Source organism: Argiope bruennichi, chromosome 4 (genome assembly GCF_947563725.1).
Source record: "Argiope bruennichi chromosome 4, qqArgBrue1.1, whole genome shotgun sequence".
Taxonomy (NCBI): Eukaryota; Metazoa; Arthropoda; class Arachnida; order Araneae; family Araneidae; genus Argiope; species Argiope bruennichi.
Window position 1 is genome coordinate 124,006,597 of NC_079154.1, and position 21,598 is coordinate 124,028,194.

General features: G+C 26.7%; 1 protein-coding gene across 1 annotated transcript in view; it reads right to left on the reverse strand.

Moving 5' to 3' along the window:
- Nucleotides 1–1,648: 1,648 nt before the first annotated feature.
- Nucleotides 1,649–21,598, reverse strand: part of LOC129965537 (isocitrate dehydrogenase [NADP], mitochondrial-like) — a 32,901-nt gene continuing 12,951 nt past the window's right edge. The window contains exons 2-11 of the mRNA XM_056079511.1: nucleotides 14,455–14,549; nucleotides 13,358–13,523; nucleotides 12,206–12,366; nucleotides 10,269–10,415; nucleotides 9,352–9,488; nucleotides 7,688–7,839; nucleotides 7,422–7,534; nucleotides 6,299–6,396; nucleotides 5,652–5,744; nucleotides 1,649–3,259 (exon numbers count right to left, since the gene is read on the reverse strand). Coding sequence (XP_055935486.1) covers nucleotides 3,178–3,259; nucleotides 5,652–5,744; nucleotides 6,299–6,396; nucleotides 7,422–7,534; nucleotides 7,688–7,839; nucleotides 9,352–9,488; nucleotides 10,269–10,415; nucleotides 12,206–12,366; nucleotides 13,358–13,523; nucleotides 14,455–14,549 — 1,244 coding nt within the window. The 3' untranslated portion in view covers nucleotides 1,649–3,177. The remainder of the gene's footprint in view (nucleotides 3,260–5,651; nucleotides 5,745–6,298; nucleotides 6,397–7,421; nucleotides 7,535–7,687; nucleotides 7,840–9,351; nucleotides 9,489–10,268; nucleotides 10,416–12,205; nucleotides 12,367–13,357; nucleotides 13,524–14,454; nucleotides 14,550–21,598) is intronic.

Sequence of the window (21,598 nt, forward strand, 5' to 3'; positions counted from 1 at the left end):
ACTTTGTTTTGTTTTTTCCCTATTACCACAAAGATTTTCTGGAAAATAATCTAAATGGCTGCGAGAGTAATTAATTTTAAGCTCATATTACAAGATCTCTGAAACTGTAATTGCTAATCTAATAAATTATCAACATGTTTTTCAAATTTATGGATACTCAGAAAGTTCTTGACAGCAGAGCCAAATAAAATCCATTCTTTTTGTTCTATTTCATCCATACAATCCAGAAAAAAAGGATCGTTTACGAGTTGGCTGGATTTGAGAATTATAAAAAATTGCATCTTAAATCCCCCCCCCCCCCGATTCTTCCGTACTTTCTGTCTTATGTATGCAAAGCAGGGACTATCCTTTTAAGAGCTTCCATAAAACTATTTTGCTATAATTCTTGTTTTATATGTAATGAAGTATGATGAACCTATTATGTTTAACTAAATGTTTACAAATTTAATTACTTGTCTTTAGCAACCATGGTCTTTCGCAAATGTCAGTCTTTCCTTATCCAATATTATTTAATTCTATTATTCCTCAGGCACAAAAAGTTAGGATATTCCAATTGGTCCTGTTGCTGATCTAGGAGATAGTTAACCATTTTAAGTCCACACATATTACCCAGTGACCCATTTAAAATTTAATTTCTCTGTGATGAAGCTATTGTATATTATCATCTTTTACTATCAAAGAGCATACTGCATGAGAATAAATAAATTTTTTTTTATATATAATTTTTCTGGTCACAGGAAAAATTGTTCCTCAAAATTACAAATATTTTAAAATCCAAATACTAAAACTTAAAATTCAGAGTTTATTATTATTTATTTTTTTACATGTTCTCATATTTAATATAAGCATATCAAATATGATGAAAAAATATTTAAAATTCCACATTCTTAATTTAAAAAAAAAAAAACTATTTCTTATTTGGTAGGTTTTACAAATGGTAATGAAATTATCCATTATTTACAATAAACTAATGATTGATTGACTTTGAATTAATCTAACTAATATCAGTTTTAAGTGTTTTAAAAATCCACCGTCGATAGTTTTCAATGCTGTTAGATGGAGCAATTGTTAGATTGGTGTTAATTTTTATTTCCTTTCTTCCAAGTATCAAAATAAAGCAGAGACATGAAACTAAGACAAGCAAGCAGTTAAATGTTACTGAAGATGGCTATAGGAAATCACACTGTTAATTTTTCGTGTGTTTTACATTCAATAAGTTTATTTTTGTCTTTCTATATAGTTATGTTATTATGATGACTAGAAGGAAAAGAGTTTTTGTTTAAATTGATTCCTAGAAATTTCTGAAGGTTATATTTGTTATTTTGGTAATGGTACATAGATTAAATTTGCCCATGCTATGCCAAATATATAATTATACAAATCAATGGCTAATTACCATCTAAGCAACTGTACAGAGCTACTTGCTTGAAAGAGATTTGGGGGCTAAACAGGGTACATAATTAAATTTGTAATCATCTTGCATATTTATCTCTTGTGACATATTAAAATTATTGCAAGCATCAGTTCTGGCTGTTTACGGTTTCCTGATATAAGAAAGTACTATAGAATTCAACATACCAATTATATCACATTGGAAAAACCAAGTAATTGAAATAATAGGTAATTTTGTATATAAAAAAAATCAATATTTGGTAAGAGATGACTTTATTGGTAGAAAAATGGTATCAATTGAAACAGTACACTATTTTAACAGCAATCAATAAATTAAATGCACATTAGACATGGTACAACATGCATATCACAATCATCCTCTCAAGCTCTATACCTCTTTTTACAGTGCAAGAAAAATTGAAAAAGTTTAATTTACAAGAATTTCAGCTTGATAGAACTGCTACAAATAATAAATGATGCATTTAAAACAGCTATTATTTGCATGATAAGCTATTGTTAATTTGATAAGAAAATAAATTTTTTAAAGTGTGTACAGTAAAAATAGCATTGTGAAATATACAGATGTTATTAAATGCCAGAATTATAAGGCAATACCCAAAAGGTTAAAAACTCACAATTGATGCTCATAATATGATGTACATTTCTATAAAAAAAATTTCAAGGAATTTTAACGAAGATTGGAGACCTCAGAATATTTTACAGGGATTTTTCTACTAATACAAATACTAATATGCACATGTAACATTACAATAAGTGAAAATATTATACATTTCTTTTAATGCTATTGAGAATTATGAAGAGTTTTAAGAAATATTTGCTTTTTAGGCAATAAAATTTAGCAAATAATTGTTCTTGTCACAAAATTCCTTTTTTGTATAGAATTTGACCACATCTAATTTCTTTAATTAATCATGAATAACAAGCATCTCATCATCATGGAATGTTGTTTTCTTAACTCATCTATTCCAAACTGTGAATAAAACCAATCTTTGTTTTACCCTGAATACAAACGAATGACTTTTTAGGCCCAGAAAAATATACAAGCTGCCTTTTAAACAAAGGAAGAGGGAAATTCATTAAAGGAATACAAAAACTCAACTATTATAACTACTTTTTAAAAAATTTACAAGAAATATGGATACATTTTAACATATAGTATTTTCTAAAAAAGAGAAAAATATATATTTATTCAATTCATGACATATGAATAATTTCGTTTCATTTGAAATAAAATGATGATTTGAATAAATAATTTAAATGATATAACAATGAATCAAAATTTTAGCAGCAATAAAAATAACAAATAAGTCATTTTTAATACCCTGTTATATAATGAACGTTTCTTTACACAAAATAATATAAAATTTAACAGAGGACATTTTAGATAAGCTCAACAAATTCAATAATGAGGAAACATTTACTAGTAATTGCCAGCAATTCACATGCCGCACAAAATTTAATTAATGAGCAAAATATGCATTATGATTCAATATGAGTAAGAACGACGGTTTAAAAATATTTTTAAATATAAGTCAAAAACATAAAATTTAAACAAATTTATAATAATTGCTAACAAGATATTTTAGCCTCAAGGTCTTAACTATAACTTTTGTTTATTCTGATTAAAAGAGTGAGAAAAGGAATTAGAAAAAAAATATTAAAAGTATGAAAAGCCTGTGATGTGCATCCATTTGCTAAATTCTATGCATAATTTAACCAATCCCCTGATGAATGAAATGAGATTTTTCTTTAATTCTATTCTTCTTAGAGCTTGAGCTGCTTCTCTAATTCTTCAGAAATAGCCTCCAGAAAGTCCATAGTATACAGATAGTCAGATTCTTTGACACTGAAAAATTAAATTTATACATATATATAGAGAGAAAAGAATAATGCCAATAAAAATTGCAGCACAGCAAAAATCCCCCCCCCCCCACATACATATATCAGTTTAAACACCTTTGCTCTGTAACTTGCCAAATCAGCCATACCCACGCTGTTAATCTCGGGGAAAGAAATACTTGAAATATTTCAAATTACATATTATAGGGACACCATAATACCTTCATACAGTTTGCTTACCGCTTTTTTTTTTTTTTTTTTAAATTTCTTTCACTTTCATATTTTTTTAAACCTTTTACAAACTATTTCCATGATGAAACGATTACTGTGACACTGTATCATTTAATGTTTATCGCTTCATAAAGTAATCAATTAATATAATTCTTGTTAAAAGCTTAAGAAAGTGATGCATAATGACACAGAATTATATTTTCTAATATTTTTAATGGCTCCTCTTTAAAAAGAATATTCAAAAGTTTATTTTATTTTAAAAATATTCAAAGTTTTGTTTATACAAGCAGCTTTAAAAAGCTTATGATATGATTTATATCAATAATTAATTATTAATCAATTATGAACTCTCAAATACACAACAGGGCAAACAAAATTATATTTTCAAAGGCTTCTAACCTTTCCTTTACCTTACTTTTTAAATATTTAATCACATGTGCATTATTTAAAGGACTTTCACAAGTATATTATCTGACTGATTTAAATGAAAAATTTTAATTTTTTTTTTTAAATGTAATCCTGTGAAATTTGGTATTTAAAAGGGAGAAAATGATGAAGAATTGAAATGAATTGAAGATTTATTTTGCAGACAGTGGTTACAAAGTATGCAAGATTTGCTAATTCCTTAATACTGAACAGATATATATATAAAAATCAGGTAACTTTCCTGCCATTTAAATTAAATTTTAATACGAACAACTATTTCAAAATAGTTGCACTGAAGCAGGATGAATGACAATGAATCAAACTGAAAAATTTAAAGCATTCTAAATTCTTATTTTTTAAAATTTTCTTTCATGCCAACAATAAAATTTTATTTCATAAGCATAGGCCAAATACTTAATATTTCCTATAAGTTCTAAAATTATAATTACAAAAAACACCGACAGATTTAAAAATGATATAAGATTAAAAGAAAGAAATTAAGTGATATAAGATTTTAAATGACATTGAAAAATAAGTTTAGATGTTAGATTTTTTTTTATTTGTATTTTTCACATGATCCACCAGATGCAGAGCAAATACAATTTTGTGCTAAGCAATTAAAGAAAAGATGAGATTCGTTATGATAAGAAGCATAGAAAGGTCAAAATCATCTTAACACTTTTTTCAGCAGCTCAGAGCAGTTTTTCATCTTATGGCTTGCGATTCCCCCCCCCTCCCTCTTTTGATGCTACAATAAAACCACTGAATATGTAACACTATTTCTGTTTACATCAAATGAGTTCCAAAAATGAATTATCAACATTCTTACAAGAAAAGACAATGACATATTTCAATATCGCTTAGGAGAATTGGATTATCATATGTGTGGCATAATGATGGATGGACATAAAGATTGTAAATATAAGAACAATAACTTAAAATGCTTTCATTTTTATAATTAAATATAATTTATTATAATAATTATAATACTTTTTGAAATAATGTGAGTTAAATCCCAGTTAGTATTTTGTAATCATCTATTCATAAAACACTCAAATTCATTGCAGATATGAAACACTAAATGTATAAATAATATTTCAAAATTTGCAAGCCACTTAAGAAGTTTAGATTTGTTAATCACTAATGCCCAACTTAATTTAAAGCATCGATTTTAAAAATTTTTATAAATCATGTTAAAAACACCAGAATTAAAGTAACTCTGAAGTGTAAAGAAATTCTGAAGAAAAAATTTATTCTTTACTTTAACACTTTATATTTTTTTTAAAAATAAATGATAAAATCAGTAAAAAGCCATTTAATAGAACTTGGAAGATATAAGAAGATATTATATTAAGATTTTCAAATATAAAAAAATAATAATTTCAAATTCCTTTCATTACCTAAAAAAAAAAAATGAAGAGAAAAATTTTCAAAGTGATGAGATTTTGATTTCAAAATCAAGTTACTGAATAGCACATGTCTTCTAAAAACTGCTGTTTTGGAATATGATTGAAAAGCATTATTTTCTTGAACAAACAAAAAAGAAAATAATAGAATAAATTGGATTTAGAAATTGGATTTTAATTTTTCTATAAATGTTATTGTAAATGTTTTCTACCAAGATGTTGGATATGAACAGGTTAATACACTGACTAAGTTATGTAAAAGGAGGGAGGGGGGGGAGTAAAAATTAAATTATAAATAAAAGAATAAATACCACTGTAACTAAAACACAATCTTACTTTTTCAGTCCATGGATACATCCTGCAAGATCTTTAGTCATTTTCCCTGAATCTATAGTATCTACACAAGCTTTTTCTAAAACTTTACAGAACCTATATTGGAAAGTAAAATACATTTGAAAAAATAGTACATAATACTAAGCAAAGAAATGTAATTCCTTTTTGCAGTGGGAAAGTAGAATTTTAAGCTTAATTTTTTTTTTAATAAAAATAACAAAATTTGTTATAAATTCTTTATGGATAAACGATCTCTCACTAACTATTATGCATCTGGCAAAATTGTTTACTAATATTCATACTGATATAATTTTAAGCTTTGATATTATTAAATCTCATTAAAAAAAGTAATAGGAATATGCATAATAAAGCTGACTAGAAATCCATACCAAATATTTTAAGCTCTCTCTTTCTCTCTATTACACACACACACACACACACACACACACATATATATATATATATATATATACACTATTTAACTGGAAAAGAAAATTTGGCTGAAAGTAAAAATAGAAAAATTTCTTGGTTTGAGCCAAACAATATAAAAATAAAAAAGAAATCAATAATTATTGATTCCAATTTTTAAAAGCAGTACTTTTGTATAAAATGATGTGCAACATGTTAATATAGAACATTAATAAAAATACCTCTTAAGGTCACCATTTCCGTCTAATTTTGCTCTGTGCTCCAAACCTCTAGTCCAAGCAAAAATGCTAGCAACAGGATTTGTACTAGTAGGTCTACCCTGAAATAAATGGATAAAATAGCAAAGATTATATTAAGGATATTAGAATACAATCAAATATAAAATTTTGAGTTTTTTAGTATGTAAAATTATTAAAATAAATGGAGATATAAAGATGTTATAACTACCACTGTGTAAATAAGAATTTTTTTCCAATTAAAAATTTGATAAATACAAAACAAATTCTTGTCAAGAGACGGGAATATTTTGCTAGAATTTATATATTAATGACACATTTAAATTCCCTTACTATCTAGTAGTATACAGATGTGACTTTCTCCAACTTCCTGCATGAATGAAATATTGGATTAAAATTTTAATATTTAGAATAAATAGGGTAAGAGAACAGTGTAAATGTTCTGGTTAGAAAAACAACATAAAAATTGAAATATACATGCAATGTATCCTCTGAAAATATTCTTATCATAATTTCTTCTAATTTAGTTATTCATATGTAGTAATTGATTTTTAGAGCTACTTTTAGCTTTTTACGTGGAAAAGAATGCCCCCCCCCACTGATATAATTGGAATTGCTCCAGAAATTTCTGGAAGGATTTAAATATATAATTTTATTAATGTTTGCAAATAACTTGTTCTAAAGCATAAATCATCCTTTTTTTTAGAAACTGCATTAACTATTAGTTGGTGTTCTTTATAATGTTGATTTGATATGAAATAATTTAGTTCCTTAAAATTTTTTTTTATTCATGAACTCAATTTTCTAAAAATCTCTAAGCTTGTACATAATGCAAAATAGTCGTTACCTTAGTTTTTTGGCATTTGTAATGGCAGGGCATGTTTTTAAATAAAACTTATTTTCTAAGCAAACTTTTGATTTTAAATTTATTATTTGATTGATTATGTATGTAGCAGAGGTTTTGAGTCAATTTTATAAACAAAATTTTCACAGGCTGCAAAGTTATGAAGTCTAGCTGAAAAATTATGTTTGTTTCCTATCAAATATAACGATGCAACAATTTCTTATATAGAAATTTTAACAGTGAGATTTCAAGTGAACAATTTACCTTTTGGTGTTCTCGATAATGTCGAGTGACAGTTCCATGAGCTGCTTCAGATTCAATAGTCTTTCCATCTGGGCACACCAATACACTAGTCATCAGACCCAAAGAGCCATAACCTTAATAAAATATTTTATAGAATTATTATTTTGCATTCTAAATAATAATTCCAGTTTTTCAAGTTTCATATACATGAAATAAAAATTTGATTATTATTATGCAAGAAATATATATAAAATAAATATTTTCCCCCCAATTACACTTTAACATACCTTGTGCTACAACATCTGACTGTACATCTCCATCATAATTCTTGCAGGCCCACACAAAACCACCAGAGGATTTGAGAGCTTGAGCAACCATATCATCAATCAACCTATGCTCATACCAGATGCCCAAAGACTCATATTTACTTTGATAATCTCTATAATAGAAAACATAATTGTTTTTATTTAATATTTCAATTGTAATAGCAAAATATTTATTTAAAATTTTACATATAGGGAGATTTTTAAAATATGGTACAATATATATAAAAAAAGTTATTTTCAAATTTACACTATCTTGAAAATAAATCAAATAGGAAAGAGTGTTCCAAAATAGGACTTCAAAATCTAGCTAATGAGTGGCTGATGCCAATTTAAATTATTTTGGAATAAACATATTGAACTGTTGATTGCAAAAAAACGACAGAATATAATTTTTTTAAGCCGTGGAACTTAAACATAATGGTCTCATAACAAGATGCTGGTTGCCAAAAAGGTAAACAAACCCGATTTCAACCTCTTGTCAAATATTTTTTTTTCAGTGAAATAGTTTTATTGGTAAAGTAAAAAATATAATTTTTAAAAACATTTTGAAACTTAATTACACAATTTATTATCAATTTCACACTAAAAATTTTTGTCTTTTAATCTTTTCAAATTAACTGTTAACCTTTTAGAGAGCCTGTATTCATGTTATTCATTGTTTAATATTTATACTTCAGTCATGATATGATATAAAAAAATTTTTCAGGAGACAAAGGCTTCTGACATTCTATAACTCTTATTATAACGATATGATAAAGAGTTGCATACAGGATGAGAATAGACCATTCCATTAATTCAATAAAGAATTCTAAAATCTTTATCATTGGATTCTTCAAGAGGACTTTCTGGTTCAAAAATTTTACACACAAATCAATTTCAGGAGGAAAAAAAAAAAAAAAACAGTTCAGTTCACAAAATATCTGACCAATCAACACTCAAAAATGTCTGTTCTACATCTGACATAATATCACTCATAAAATTAATGCTTGAATGCACTTACAAAATGATATAATTTCTCTAAAGAAAAACTTGGTAAAGGTATTGAATCTATATTTCACAAATAGAGAAATCAAGAATTCTATCAATATATGGACCAAATTTTTAGCAAAATATAAGTCTGAAACAAACAACACAAATGAAAAAAAAAAATGTTTCTTCCTCTTTAAAAATTTACAATAGCTTAATTTATTGCAATATTCTTTTGAAACTATAGAATTTTTAAAAAATATCAATTCATTGATGATTTTATTTAATTGTAACACCATTTTGAAGCAACGCAAATGCTAACTTGGAAAGGATGTAATTTTGAATAGTGGTCAGATCAACACCCAAGTCGATATTCCCTCTTTCAAACTTTTTTACCACACCAGCAAAAGGATATTTGACCCACAATATCAGATTTGAAGTGCACCAGAAGCATAAATGTAATGCTGTGGGTCATCCTTTGGGGAAGAAGGTTTTGAACGTAGAGTTCTCCAGTCCAGAAGATCTCACTAGCAAACCACCACAACCCTTCAATTCATTTATCAATTTAGTAATAAACTTTTTCTTTGTTGATATAAAAATGACATTATTTGAAAGGAATGGTACAATCATTTGAAAACAAATGAATATCACAATATTACCTTTCATAGATTTCTTGAAAGATGTCTTTGAATCGGCCATCATATCTCTTAAGGATAGTATTTTTTGTACTTAAATAAAGAGGCCATTTCTTACTGACAGCATATTCAAAGCAACTTCGGGCAAATCCTTTAATAGACTAAAAAGAAAAGATTTGATTTAAAATACAAATCACTACCTCAAATTTTTTAAGGGAAATCAAATTGTGGATGATGTGCTGTGAGATAGTTTACAACTTTGACAGAAATAGTTTCACTGACTGAAAGATTCTAGAAATTTAGCTTTGCATCTATGAAAGATTTCTAATCAGCTCAAAGATTTTAATTTCTCAAATAATTAAAGTCTTAAGAACAAAACTGAAAAACATTTTTTAAGTAAAGGCAAGCTTTATAAATGAAAATAAGCTCTTCTTAATAAGCGAAGTCAATGCAGAATGTAAAATAAATTTTATGCTGTATAATCCTTAAAATTAGCAAATTATGGCATCTTCAGTTTAGTTATATTAACATTCCATTTTGACAAGGGTTATTTTGTGATGCAACTCATCCTGTGTGCATTACAAAATTTCCAACATTTTTTTTAAATCAATTTTTTAACATTAAAGTACAAAAAAAAAAAAAATGAAAGAAAAAAAACAAATTAAACATAAAAGATTTCATTCATTTTTAATGAAATCTTTTAAGCTTGAAATCAATTTTAATCGTCATGAAATCATTTAATTTTGAAATGAAACAAATTTTCATTAGTCATCATTATATAGTCCTTCTTATTTACATAAATTTTCACTTTTATAGAAATGGAAGAAAATGAAAATAAGTGTTAGAGAATGTAATAAGGAAAAAAAATTAAACAATCCAGATAAATGATAATAAAAATAATGCTAATAATGAAAAGGCAAATGATAATAAATAAAACTTACTTCATCAGTGTTGTACATGCCCATGATAACACCTGCAGAATCTTGAAAATTGAAGATCTCCACTTTGCGAGGTTCACTGCCATCATGAGGAGTATACAAAAATTCTACACGGCCTGGCTTCTCAATTACCAAATCTGTACATTTGTACTAAAAGGTTGGAAGAAATTAAATATTATTATATTATTAGTCATCACTACACCTGTATGCAAATCCAACTGTATATATTTTTCGATATGCATGTAAGTAAATGCAAAATATTTTCAAGTCGTACAGTTTGCAAGTTCGCATATTCAATCATCTAAGAATACAAAGTAATTAAACTAAAATACATATAGTAGATATCTGTGAACCTAGAGCCAGCAGTCTTTAGTTATTTTTTTTTATTATTTTTTTTTAATTTATTGTCAGGATTGACAGTATCGACTGCAACTTTGTCAGCCATTTTGAAAAGTGAAACAAGTTATACATGAATCTTTTTTTTCTTTCTTCCTTTTTTTAATGTGGTCTGAAGTTAAATTCTGCAACTCACCTTTTTCATTATGTTTCACAAATGTAAAAGAAAAAAAAAATGTTTTTTTTTTTAATTTTTAAATTTAAGTACATAATTTTACTTGTAACATTAAATATTAATTGAAATATTAAATAATTTCATTCTCATGTGGAATTTTCAGTAGAAGTCTTTTTGCATGGACTGCATTGTCAAGTATTTGGACTCACATAGTTGCCTTGTGCCTAAGTTCATAGACAACTGCAATTATATTCTTTATGTTATTTTTTTTTTTAAGTTTTTATCATAAAATACAGAAAAAGTTAATTATCTAAATCATTTTAATTTGATCAATTTTTTGTAGTTTTTGAATGCTATTTAAATGGAAGAAAGCTATTGTTTAATTGTTGAATGCTATTATTATATCTTATGCTAAGGAAGGAGCTTTCAATGTAATTTATAAAAAATATGTTTGTTATTTTTATTACAGATCATTAATTCGTTTAAGTAAACATGACAATTTATAAAAAAAAAGCAATTGTTTATATTTTTAAAAATAAAGGTATAATTTAAATAATGATTTTGCTTTATTTTAATATAAACCTTTAAGCTTTATTTCCAAAAATTCTTAGCTCCTCAATATTCCACTTTAATTACATAATCTATACTTAGATGCTTAGAAATCTTGATGAAATAAAGAGGTCAAATCCTAACACAGATAAGTAACTGCAGCTGCAAAAGCAGTTCTGAAGTATGGAAGTGCAGTTCGAACTGCAGTACAAAAATCTGGAGTAAGAACAACAATGCAAAAAGACATCGGCAGGGTTCTCATTCTGAATGAAAAAAAAGGGGGGATCTGTTCTTGGTCCTAGGTAAAATAAGATTTTGTATCTATGTAACTATTTGCTGAATTTAAACAAATGTCTATTAGACAGAATTTATAACAACAGATCGAAGTAACGTAAAAAATGAAGTATATGATCATAGTAACACTTACTTACGACTAGAATTAAACAATTGAATTGAAAAGTAAAAAGTAATAAAACACTTTTATTACATTACAATATGTAGCATAATTTTTGTCATCAGTTATGAGAATCATTAAAAAAAGCATCAAAAGTGAACTTTAAAAAAAGAGAGAGAGAATGAAGGATTTTTCCTCTTAGCTAGAATATTTAATAGATGCATACTATGGAATGGTATTTTTTATAATTTTGATTCATCAAATCCAGCAATCCAAAAATAATAATAATAATAATATTTCACAAATGAATGCTTCTATCCAAGATGGCAAGTATGTTTAGCAAACATCCAATGAACTTGATGTGAAGACAATATTACAATCTTAAATACAAGTGTGATTAATGAAATGTTAAAATAAAGTAAAATATGTCACATCTAAAAATGTTTAAGAATTAAGATGCAAAGGAACAATGAAATGAACACAAACCTGATCTCCATGAGCATGCCTTCCAATAACTATAGGCTTTGTCCAACCAGGCACCAATCGAGGGATAGACTTGCAGATAATGGGCTCACGGAACACAGTGCCTCCTAAGATGTTTCTGATTGTACCATTGGGACTAGGCCACATTTTCTTCAACTTAAATTCTAAACAAAGTAATCATTAATAAACTAGTTTTACTAATTAGAATTTACAAAATGATAAAAAAAAAAGTTTTGTATGAACACACATAGAAATAAAATGGGAAAGCAGTAGAACTATGATATATATGAGAAAACCATGATAATTAAATAGAGACATATTTTAATATGTTTAAACCATATCTATAAATAAAATATTTGAATAATTGTGTTCCTTATAATAAGCTAAGGAAACACATGATAATCCTATCTTATCTTTTATATATTGAATAAAGCTCAAAGAACATATTTAAAAAAAGCAACTTCCAAAATAATAAATATAGTTTTATAAAAATAAATTAAAATTTGTAAGTAGAGAAAAATATAGAATTATTTTTTTAAATATCTATGTCCTAATTTTTTTCCCAAATCCTTCTAAATTAATACTTTTTACAATTTTTGAAAACTGAAGTTTGGAAATTTTAATTCCTAAATTAAGACAGAGACAATTTATTTTAAGTAGTAATTAATTTATATTTCCAAAAAAAAACTGTATTTAACTACTAATGAAAAATATCATTCTAATCAATTATAACAAGTTCATTTATTTGCATTACATATATCGTTGATCTAGCAATCTTTATTTTAGGATATGAACTGCAGCAAAACCTCGCCCCTCGCAAAGCATTAAAAGAATGAAAAAGATAAAAATCACACACTTCCCATTTTTCCTCTAAATGTGATAATACTAATAAAAACATATAATAATAACAATAATTAAAAATTGTTATATTACTATATATTCAACTAAAATAAATCAGTATACTAAAGCGTTAAGTATTTTTGAAAATAAATAATTTAGCTTAAGATAATTTTTTGAAATTTCAAATATTATTTAAAATTAAAAAGCTTTACATTCATTATTCAATGCTTACTATCTTTATAATATTAAGAGGTCAGAATCCAACAGTCAGATAATGAAATCAATAAGAAATTTTTACCGATTCTTCTCTCTTACCTTCAACTCTCTGCTCATCAGGCGTGATAGTGGCACATTTAATACCCACATTGTGCTTCTGGATAGCCACTGCAGCATCAAAAGTTACTTGGTCATTAGTTTGATCTCTGTAGGGAAGGCCAAGGTCATAGTACAGACATTCCAGTTTCAGATAAGGAAAAATTAGCTAATCCAAAAAAATTTTCAACAAAGTTACAATTTAGTTTCATAATAAAATGCAATAATGAATATTTGTTTTCAATCTATAATAAAAAAAAAAAAATTGAATTCCTCTAGGAACAAAGAAATAATTTTTTCTGACACATTCTTGACAATTTTATGTATTAATGTAATATTAACAGAGCATAGTTATAAATAAAGGCCCTTTAGGAATTCTATATCAAATATATATTTAAGTCATATTTTTATTTTAAAGATATCTAGAAAGAAAAGAAAAGTATAAATTAAACGCAATTACGTAATAAAAAATGCATTCCTGTTTCCAAAAAGCACAACAGAAAAAAAAAAATCTGAAGCTGCAATTTCCAGAATTATTAAGTAGCATTATAAGTAATATATTTTTCAATAGACTGTAATTATTCCATTTTGCAGAGTAAATTATAAGCAGGTGCACAATTTTCAATAATGCATCTGAAATCCAGAAGTTCTCAAATGTATGATTGCATAATTTCATATATAAAGAAAGAGAATCACAATCAGTAGATGCTTTATTTTGAAATACATATTGAACATTGGAAAAGTAAAAATAAATTTCTCAAGAATGAATCATACTCATAAAAAAAAAAAAAAATGAAGGATAAGCAGTAAGGAAATGAACAACTACACCTTTAAAAGAATTTAAATGACTTTTCAAATTTAAAATTTTAATGATTTAGAAAATTTTCATATATTAGTAATTTTTCATAAGAAAAAATTACATGCATTTGAAATATCTGAATTATATTACAGATTTAAAATTACGAGTACCATTTAAATAGAAAATTGTTTAAGCAACTGAAAACTTAATAAATTATGTGAATGCAGCAAGAAAATTTGTTACATAAATTTTATAAACAATAATTTTTAAAAAAGTTATCTTCAGAATTTTGTATCCTCACCTTCTCCTTAATTTTTTCCCAGATGACTCGAGTCATCTCGTCACCATCCAATTCCACCACTGGTTTTTCCACGACAATACGTTTGTCAGTACCATCTGTAAAACACAATTATTTGAGAAATATAGCATATGTCATAAAAGATTAAAAGACAAAAAACGATTTTTTTAAGTATCAATTAGAAATGATTGAATTTGTAATTATCCTAAAACAAAACAATTAAAATTTTTCACATTCATAACCTTTTTTTTTAACATTAAAAAAAATCCCACTTTAATATGAAAAAGTCAAATTTTTTTGTAATCATAAATACTGCAAAGTCAAAACATAAATTGTACTAAGTTAGAAACAGACTGATTCCACTATTTATGTACAACAGAAAACATTACAATATTCTGCGTTAAGAATGATGCACAATAGAATAGGAACAGGAAAATTATAATAGACTGCTACTGCTAAAGATGGAATGAGAGAGACAAAGCATGCTGTTCAAATTACAAATAATTTTGAAAAAAAATTGTATTTAAAAAGAAGAAGAATCATCTAGAAAATCTAATCTAGCATGAATGGGTAACATGCAATGAGATTCTCCCCCCCCCCTCCATTAAAAGGATCTAGCTCATTTATGTTAGGAGAAAACGGAATAAGAGTTCATTTATTATTTTGATCATTTTTAATTGAATTATGAAGAATATGACTTAAGTTTCATAAAAATTATCCCAGATTTTCAAAACGAACATCCTTTCATGTCTTAAGATGAGTATCATCCTAAGGTATTAAATAGAAAAGGTTTAAACCCACTGCATTTTAAATTAGACAATAAGCCACCATGTTTTTTAGTAAAAAAAATGTCTTTGGCTCATTTGTTTCTAAGACTCAACCCACTCCACTAAGATTAATTATTACATATTGAAAATTTGAATTAGAGGAGATTAAACCCATCATATTTTAATTAATTAATTTCAAAATAATCTTTAATTTCCTGAATGGAATAAATAACATTATAATTCAACCTTATCGCATAATATTTAAGACTTTAATATTTTTTAATATTAAGCATACATTTAATATTAAAAAATAATGCCTTCTTATATTAAATATGCATTTAAAAACACAGTGCTTGGTATTAAAAAATAAACAGTAAAACGCTTCTAAAACCGTGGAAAAAAGGCCTTTCACCCTAAAGAAATTTGACTGTGTGCACATTCCCAGTGAAACTACAAATAAAATAGTGTATTTATTATTTTATTTAGCTCCCGCCCAGTCCAGGGTCAATGGCATCAATAGACATCCAGGTGTCCTTGAATATACCAGTTACCATCTGCATGAAATTATTTATCTGATATTATGTAACAGATGATAATATGAATTCTTTCCAATGACATAAATGCACACCGATTTTGTTCAACAACTATCAAATTCCATCCAAAAATTAGTGTAAATAAATAATAAAAACACTCGTGCAATAAAAAAGGGCAAATAATATATGTAAGCAATGATTAAGGGGTCAATAATATTAGACATTTTAACTTTACAAAAAGCTCGATGTTTGGGGTCTTTATTAAATAAATAAATGTACCAAAACATCATTAAATTAAAATAAACATATATAGAAGAAAAATTTTAAAAATAAAGGGAAAAAAATAACCACGGGGGCAATATGCTGCCCATGAGGCCCTCGTAATCTGGAGAAGGAGAGAGAAAAAACATTCAAAAATTTTATAAATTTGAAAACGAAAATATTTTAACATATAAAAAGTGTGTGGGAGGGAGAGGGGTACACTATTTTTTTAAATCTTTGTGATGCGATCTTTATACCATCATAGTTCCATGCTTAAATTTGCATTCGATGTTCGATTATCATTGGTATGATTATGAATTCTATCAATTTGTCAACTACTGGGAAATCACAGTCAATAGAAATAGATTAACTAACTGTATCGTTTTATTAAAGTAACAATCAAAATCAATTTCAATCTAAACATAATTATTTAGCCTCAGAAAAGTGCGAAATTTATTCAAATAATTTAAACACGACGAGTATTTTATTTTAGAAGCACCAAAATAACTTTTCAACTCATTAAATTTTCTTTTATCGCTATTTTTTCCCCTTCCGAGTTATTACTGCCTGAATTTCAAATGTTTACAAGTTTATGAAGCACTATAAATAACTACCTCCCTGTTGAATGAAGCAGTTTTTTAAGGTACTGTAAAAATTGTTTCCAAAAAGCAATAAAAACTATATATATCGTTGAACTGGAAATATCAACTGCTCTATTATTACTAAAGTGCTTATAAGCTCGATTATATTTATTAACTCGATTTTAGAGAAGAAAGTAAAATTTTATATTTTCTGCGTCTTTTTTTAATTTTCCAAAGATATTGATAGGAAAAGAAAGAAACAAGGCAAAATTTATTTTATTCCTTCTTAATAACACATTAAAGAATGTTATATTAAATTATTTAGTTTGAATACAAATTCTTTTTTTAAGCAGATTTAAGATCTGTTTTGCCATAAACTGACATTACACAGGCTTGGAATCAAAAATTGAACTTTATAAAATAATGAATTGTGACACAAACAAATTAAAGCAAACACCAAGAAATAAAACGTATGATTAATTGAACAATAAAATAAAAATTTATACAAAAGGTGCTTGCGATATATTGTAAAATCATTACATAAAATAAAATTAATTGATTACATGAATGATAAAATTCTGATTCCGCAAACACTGAAATTTGTGAAAACGTGACGTGTCTAATTAGAGTTTACTTTATGACTAGACATTCCTCCAACCACAAAATACTTTTACATTATCCCACCACCTGCAATTTCATTCGTAAAAACAATCATGTTATTCGCCAGTTTGACAATAATTAAAACGCACATGGTATTCTTTAAATAAAGCAGCTTCAAACGTGATAAAATTATCTTTCATGAACTTTTTAGAGAGGTTATTGCAAATGGCTCATTCCAGCATACTTCAGCGACTGGGGTCAGTAATAACTGATGTTAAGACCTGCCAAGCTACAAATGTTGTCAAGTTAATGGAAAAGAACGGCCTTCACAATCACAAATGTCTTCTCTTTATTTATAATAAAGATAAAGATTATATATTACTGCGTGTGCGTGTTGCTGCTCTAGACCATTTGATCTATAGCAACAATATTTATTTGGCACATGTATATCTGGGAGGCTAGTAATCTGCAACTAGGAGTAATTTTTTTGAAATTTTCCTAAGAATTTTACTGAATTAAAAATTAAACGAAATTTTAAAACTAAAAAACAAACGAAAAACGAAATTTTCCACAATAACAATACAAAAATGACTTTTAAATCAATATTCAAAAATTTTTCGTTTTATAGATAATTTTTAACACATAAATTTAGGTTATATTTTTAATTAAGTTGGAGTGGAGAGTATGTAAATGAATATGCTTCCTTGGGACCAAAGGACTGTAAAAAATTTATAATTTATAATTTTTTCCGTATATCTGTTGATTGAAACAAAATAAAATTTTATTATATACGTCATTTAAATCTTTTTGAAAATAAAACTAAAAATTGAAATTTTTAGTAAATTAGGGAAATTTTCATTGAATAATTCTTTAAGATATTGCATAAATTATAAAAAAAATATTCTGTAGTGTATATAAGACTTTAATATTGAACGGATTCTATTTTATTTACACATATAGATTTTAAAAAACTGGTTTCAACAACAAAAAAAAAAAAAGTTTTTTGTATTAATTAAATTTTAATCACTTCCAATTCAATTTCAAGTGAAAATTTTACAGAACATGAAAAAATTATATATCAGACAATGAATATAACGGCAAAGTGTTTGTATGATAATATGAGTTAATATGATTATGAAATTGAAATGAAGCTTAAAAACATTTAGAAATTAAAAATATTCAAAGTTGTAAATAAAATCACCATAATGGCCAGTAGAGCAATTAATTCAAATTCTAATCTAAGTTTCCACTAAAATATTTTTTTTATTGAATTGTATTTGAAAATAAATATATGAGGTTCAAGAGAAGTTCTCAGTTTCCTTTATGGCAAAGTTGCAAATATGTATCGACGTAATAACATTCAAAGTTTTTACGGTAATGGTAAAGAAAATTCACAATGAATCAAGATCAAATACCTATGCTTACAAAATAATCTTGTGCTGAAAGTTAACAGGAAGCAAAGATTGTTTTAGAAGTTATTAATAACAAGCGCCGCTCCTTTTCTGAATGATTAAACGGAATTTCTGAGGTAGCCTGCACAACTTCCGAATGATAACATGGCTATTTTGAAAGCTCTTCAGATGCTGATATTTAAGGATAACAACAATTTTGCTATTTTAAGTATTTACTGAGAAAGCCGACGCCAAACACACTATCCACTTGGATACTCCTTATATTACAGAAAACTTAAAGGAAAATTCTTCGTTTATGGTCTTTGTCTATAAACTGTGTAGAAAACTAACACGTGAACCACTTTATGTGTTTGGAATAAGACAGTTCTCCCCTCCCCCAAAATTATGGCAATTGTTGAAATACAATTATTTTACAATTTTTTATAATACAAGTAATTTTTCTTAAAAGTTAAAAAGAAATTTTTAAAGCTTCATTTTAACGGTACTAGAATGTGATGGTAACTGTGTAATCAAACTATTAAGAGAAGTAGAAATTTGGATAATATTTGAATTAGTTAGATACAAAATCCAAGCAAGAAAATAAGCGAAAAGTTAGAAAACGCCATAATTCTAAATTTGGCGGGAAAAGTTAATCAAAAAAAAAAAAAAAAACTTTTGAATTGTTTTTTTTAGGTAACAGTATCATTACATAGACTTTCTGGCGGAAATAATTCCCATAACAGCCAAACAAAATAAATGCATGAAGTCAAAAAGTGTTCCTGGAACATTTTTTATGTAACTTGCTAAAAATTTAATTTATATATTATATGCAAGATGCAGATGTTTAAGAAAAGGTTTACATTCAACAGATATAAAATGTGTTTTCTGTACAGAATCCCATTCCCCGATTTTGTTCATATTTGCACACAATATGGCGTATTTTAAACTAAAACTTTGTAGCACAGAAAATAAAAAAAAGAAAGAAGAGGTTGGGGGACGGTACCTCTAACAAGCATTGGGAAAAATTTGAAACATAATTGAGAAAATTTACAATTTTGATGATAAGACCACAAAACCAAATTATCTCTAGTTTACTGCAGTCACATATTCACGATGAGAAAATCAATTCTTTGATTAATTTGAGCCAAAAATCGGCTATAAATAAACTAGTATTGTTCATGACAATTCAGATCAGACAGCTAAAAATCGAACTGAATCCCATCTAGTTCGTTACATTTTTTTAACCCTTTATAGGGCCATGGGAAGTATGCTTCCCACCAAATTCATCAATCTTTGTATGGAATTATGTAGTTTTGCATAAATTCTGACAAATTTTTCAATCAGACGGAAACTTAGATGCTTCATTTCCTTATCTCACAAAATGGTGTGTCTTGATTTGTTACTTAATTATTAATTAACCAAATTAATTAATGAATCAAAATAAATTTATCTAATAAGCTAAACGGGTCACTTTTCTTAAGCCAATCACAATCCTAAAAATATTTTAATATATCATGACTAGAAAAAAATAGCCCTTTAAAGGGTTAATTAACTATTCAAAAATACGACGGCGGACAGACTTCTTTTCGACGGATAGAAGGATTTAATCCTTCTTTTTCCATGTATTCAGTCGAATTTGTTCACAAATAAAGATAAAATATATAATGTCAAAAATGATTTCGGGGAGGCCTAATGCGTAGATGTTTCTAAAAATTCAGTTCGAATTTTCTGATGATTATGAAATTCTAATTTTAATAAATACATAAATTTTGACTAAACATTATATACAAATCTGATTTTATTTCATACACTCAAAATGCCAGATGCATCATTCTTACCTCGCGACAGACAGAAAACACACATAAATTCATATCACCATTTCAAATATGTAGTACATATATCGAATTTTGATATGAAACTGATATTCGCCGGCAGATATATTTTTCAAATGATAAGAGAATAAATATTTGATAAGAGAAAGACCTAAATTAAGATTTCTGGAAAAAGTCTTTTTTTTTTTCTTTTTTTCCCCCCCTTTTTGTCTAAAACGAAAGAAAATTCTATGATAGTGTTAGGAATTAAAAACACGCTAATCTTATAAATCTCTTAAATCCAAAGAAAGTACAGTGCTGTTTGTCATCTTCAATTAAATAGCACTGACGGATAAGAAAAGATCCAATTTGCCATCATTCCGAAAAGCAGCCTTAGTGGCAGGTGAATCGATTTCGCTGAATCAACACAGAAAGAGACCACGTGGCGCGAAGCCTTACAACGTAACAACTTTCAGGAACGCTTTTATATTTATCAGTCGAATCTTAATCTCTTTTCCTTAGCACACAAAGAGAATAAAAAATACCTCATTTAACACATATGGGAGAATAAAATAGGAAAATGTGAGGAAAATGACATTCTGTCGCCCATCGAAACAGTATCATCCATTTAATAGAAAGCCTGATTAGAAACTTTATTTTTCATTTCAAATCTTCGAGAAAAATAAGCTTTACACTGAAATAAAATTCATTATTTAACCAGTAAAGTGCGTTTGAGGTGTATATACGTCAATTACAATCTTCATTTTGGCGCAGTCAATGTGTAATTTTTTTAATCAATAAAAATGAAACCTTATTCGCTTTATTATGATTTTTTGCAAAATTTACTATATAACCATTTGTATAGAGTTCAACATGAATATACGTCATCGCTTGTTTTTAAAAAGGGAGTCTAGAGAAGTTTAAAAAATAAATTCCGAAGGTAACCGGTAAAAATTTTCCTCTCGGTGAAATTTCGAGGGGGAGGGGATCGTGGTCTCATTTTTACCGGAAACATATTTCCCCCAACCTCGCAATAAAGAAATACATAAAAAAAAAAAGTAATTGCAAAAAAAAAGTAACTACATAAACAAAAATCTTATTTTAAAAATGATTATTCGAAAAATTTTTATTTAAAAAATTATGACGCTAATGTCACTGAGTTAGAAAAAGATTCAGGGGATTTCTTCCAATCAACAAAAGAAT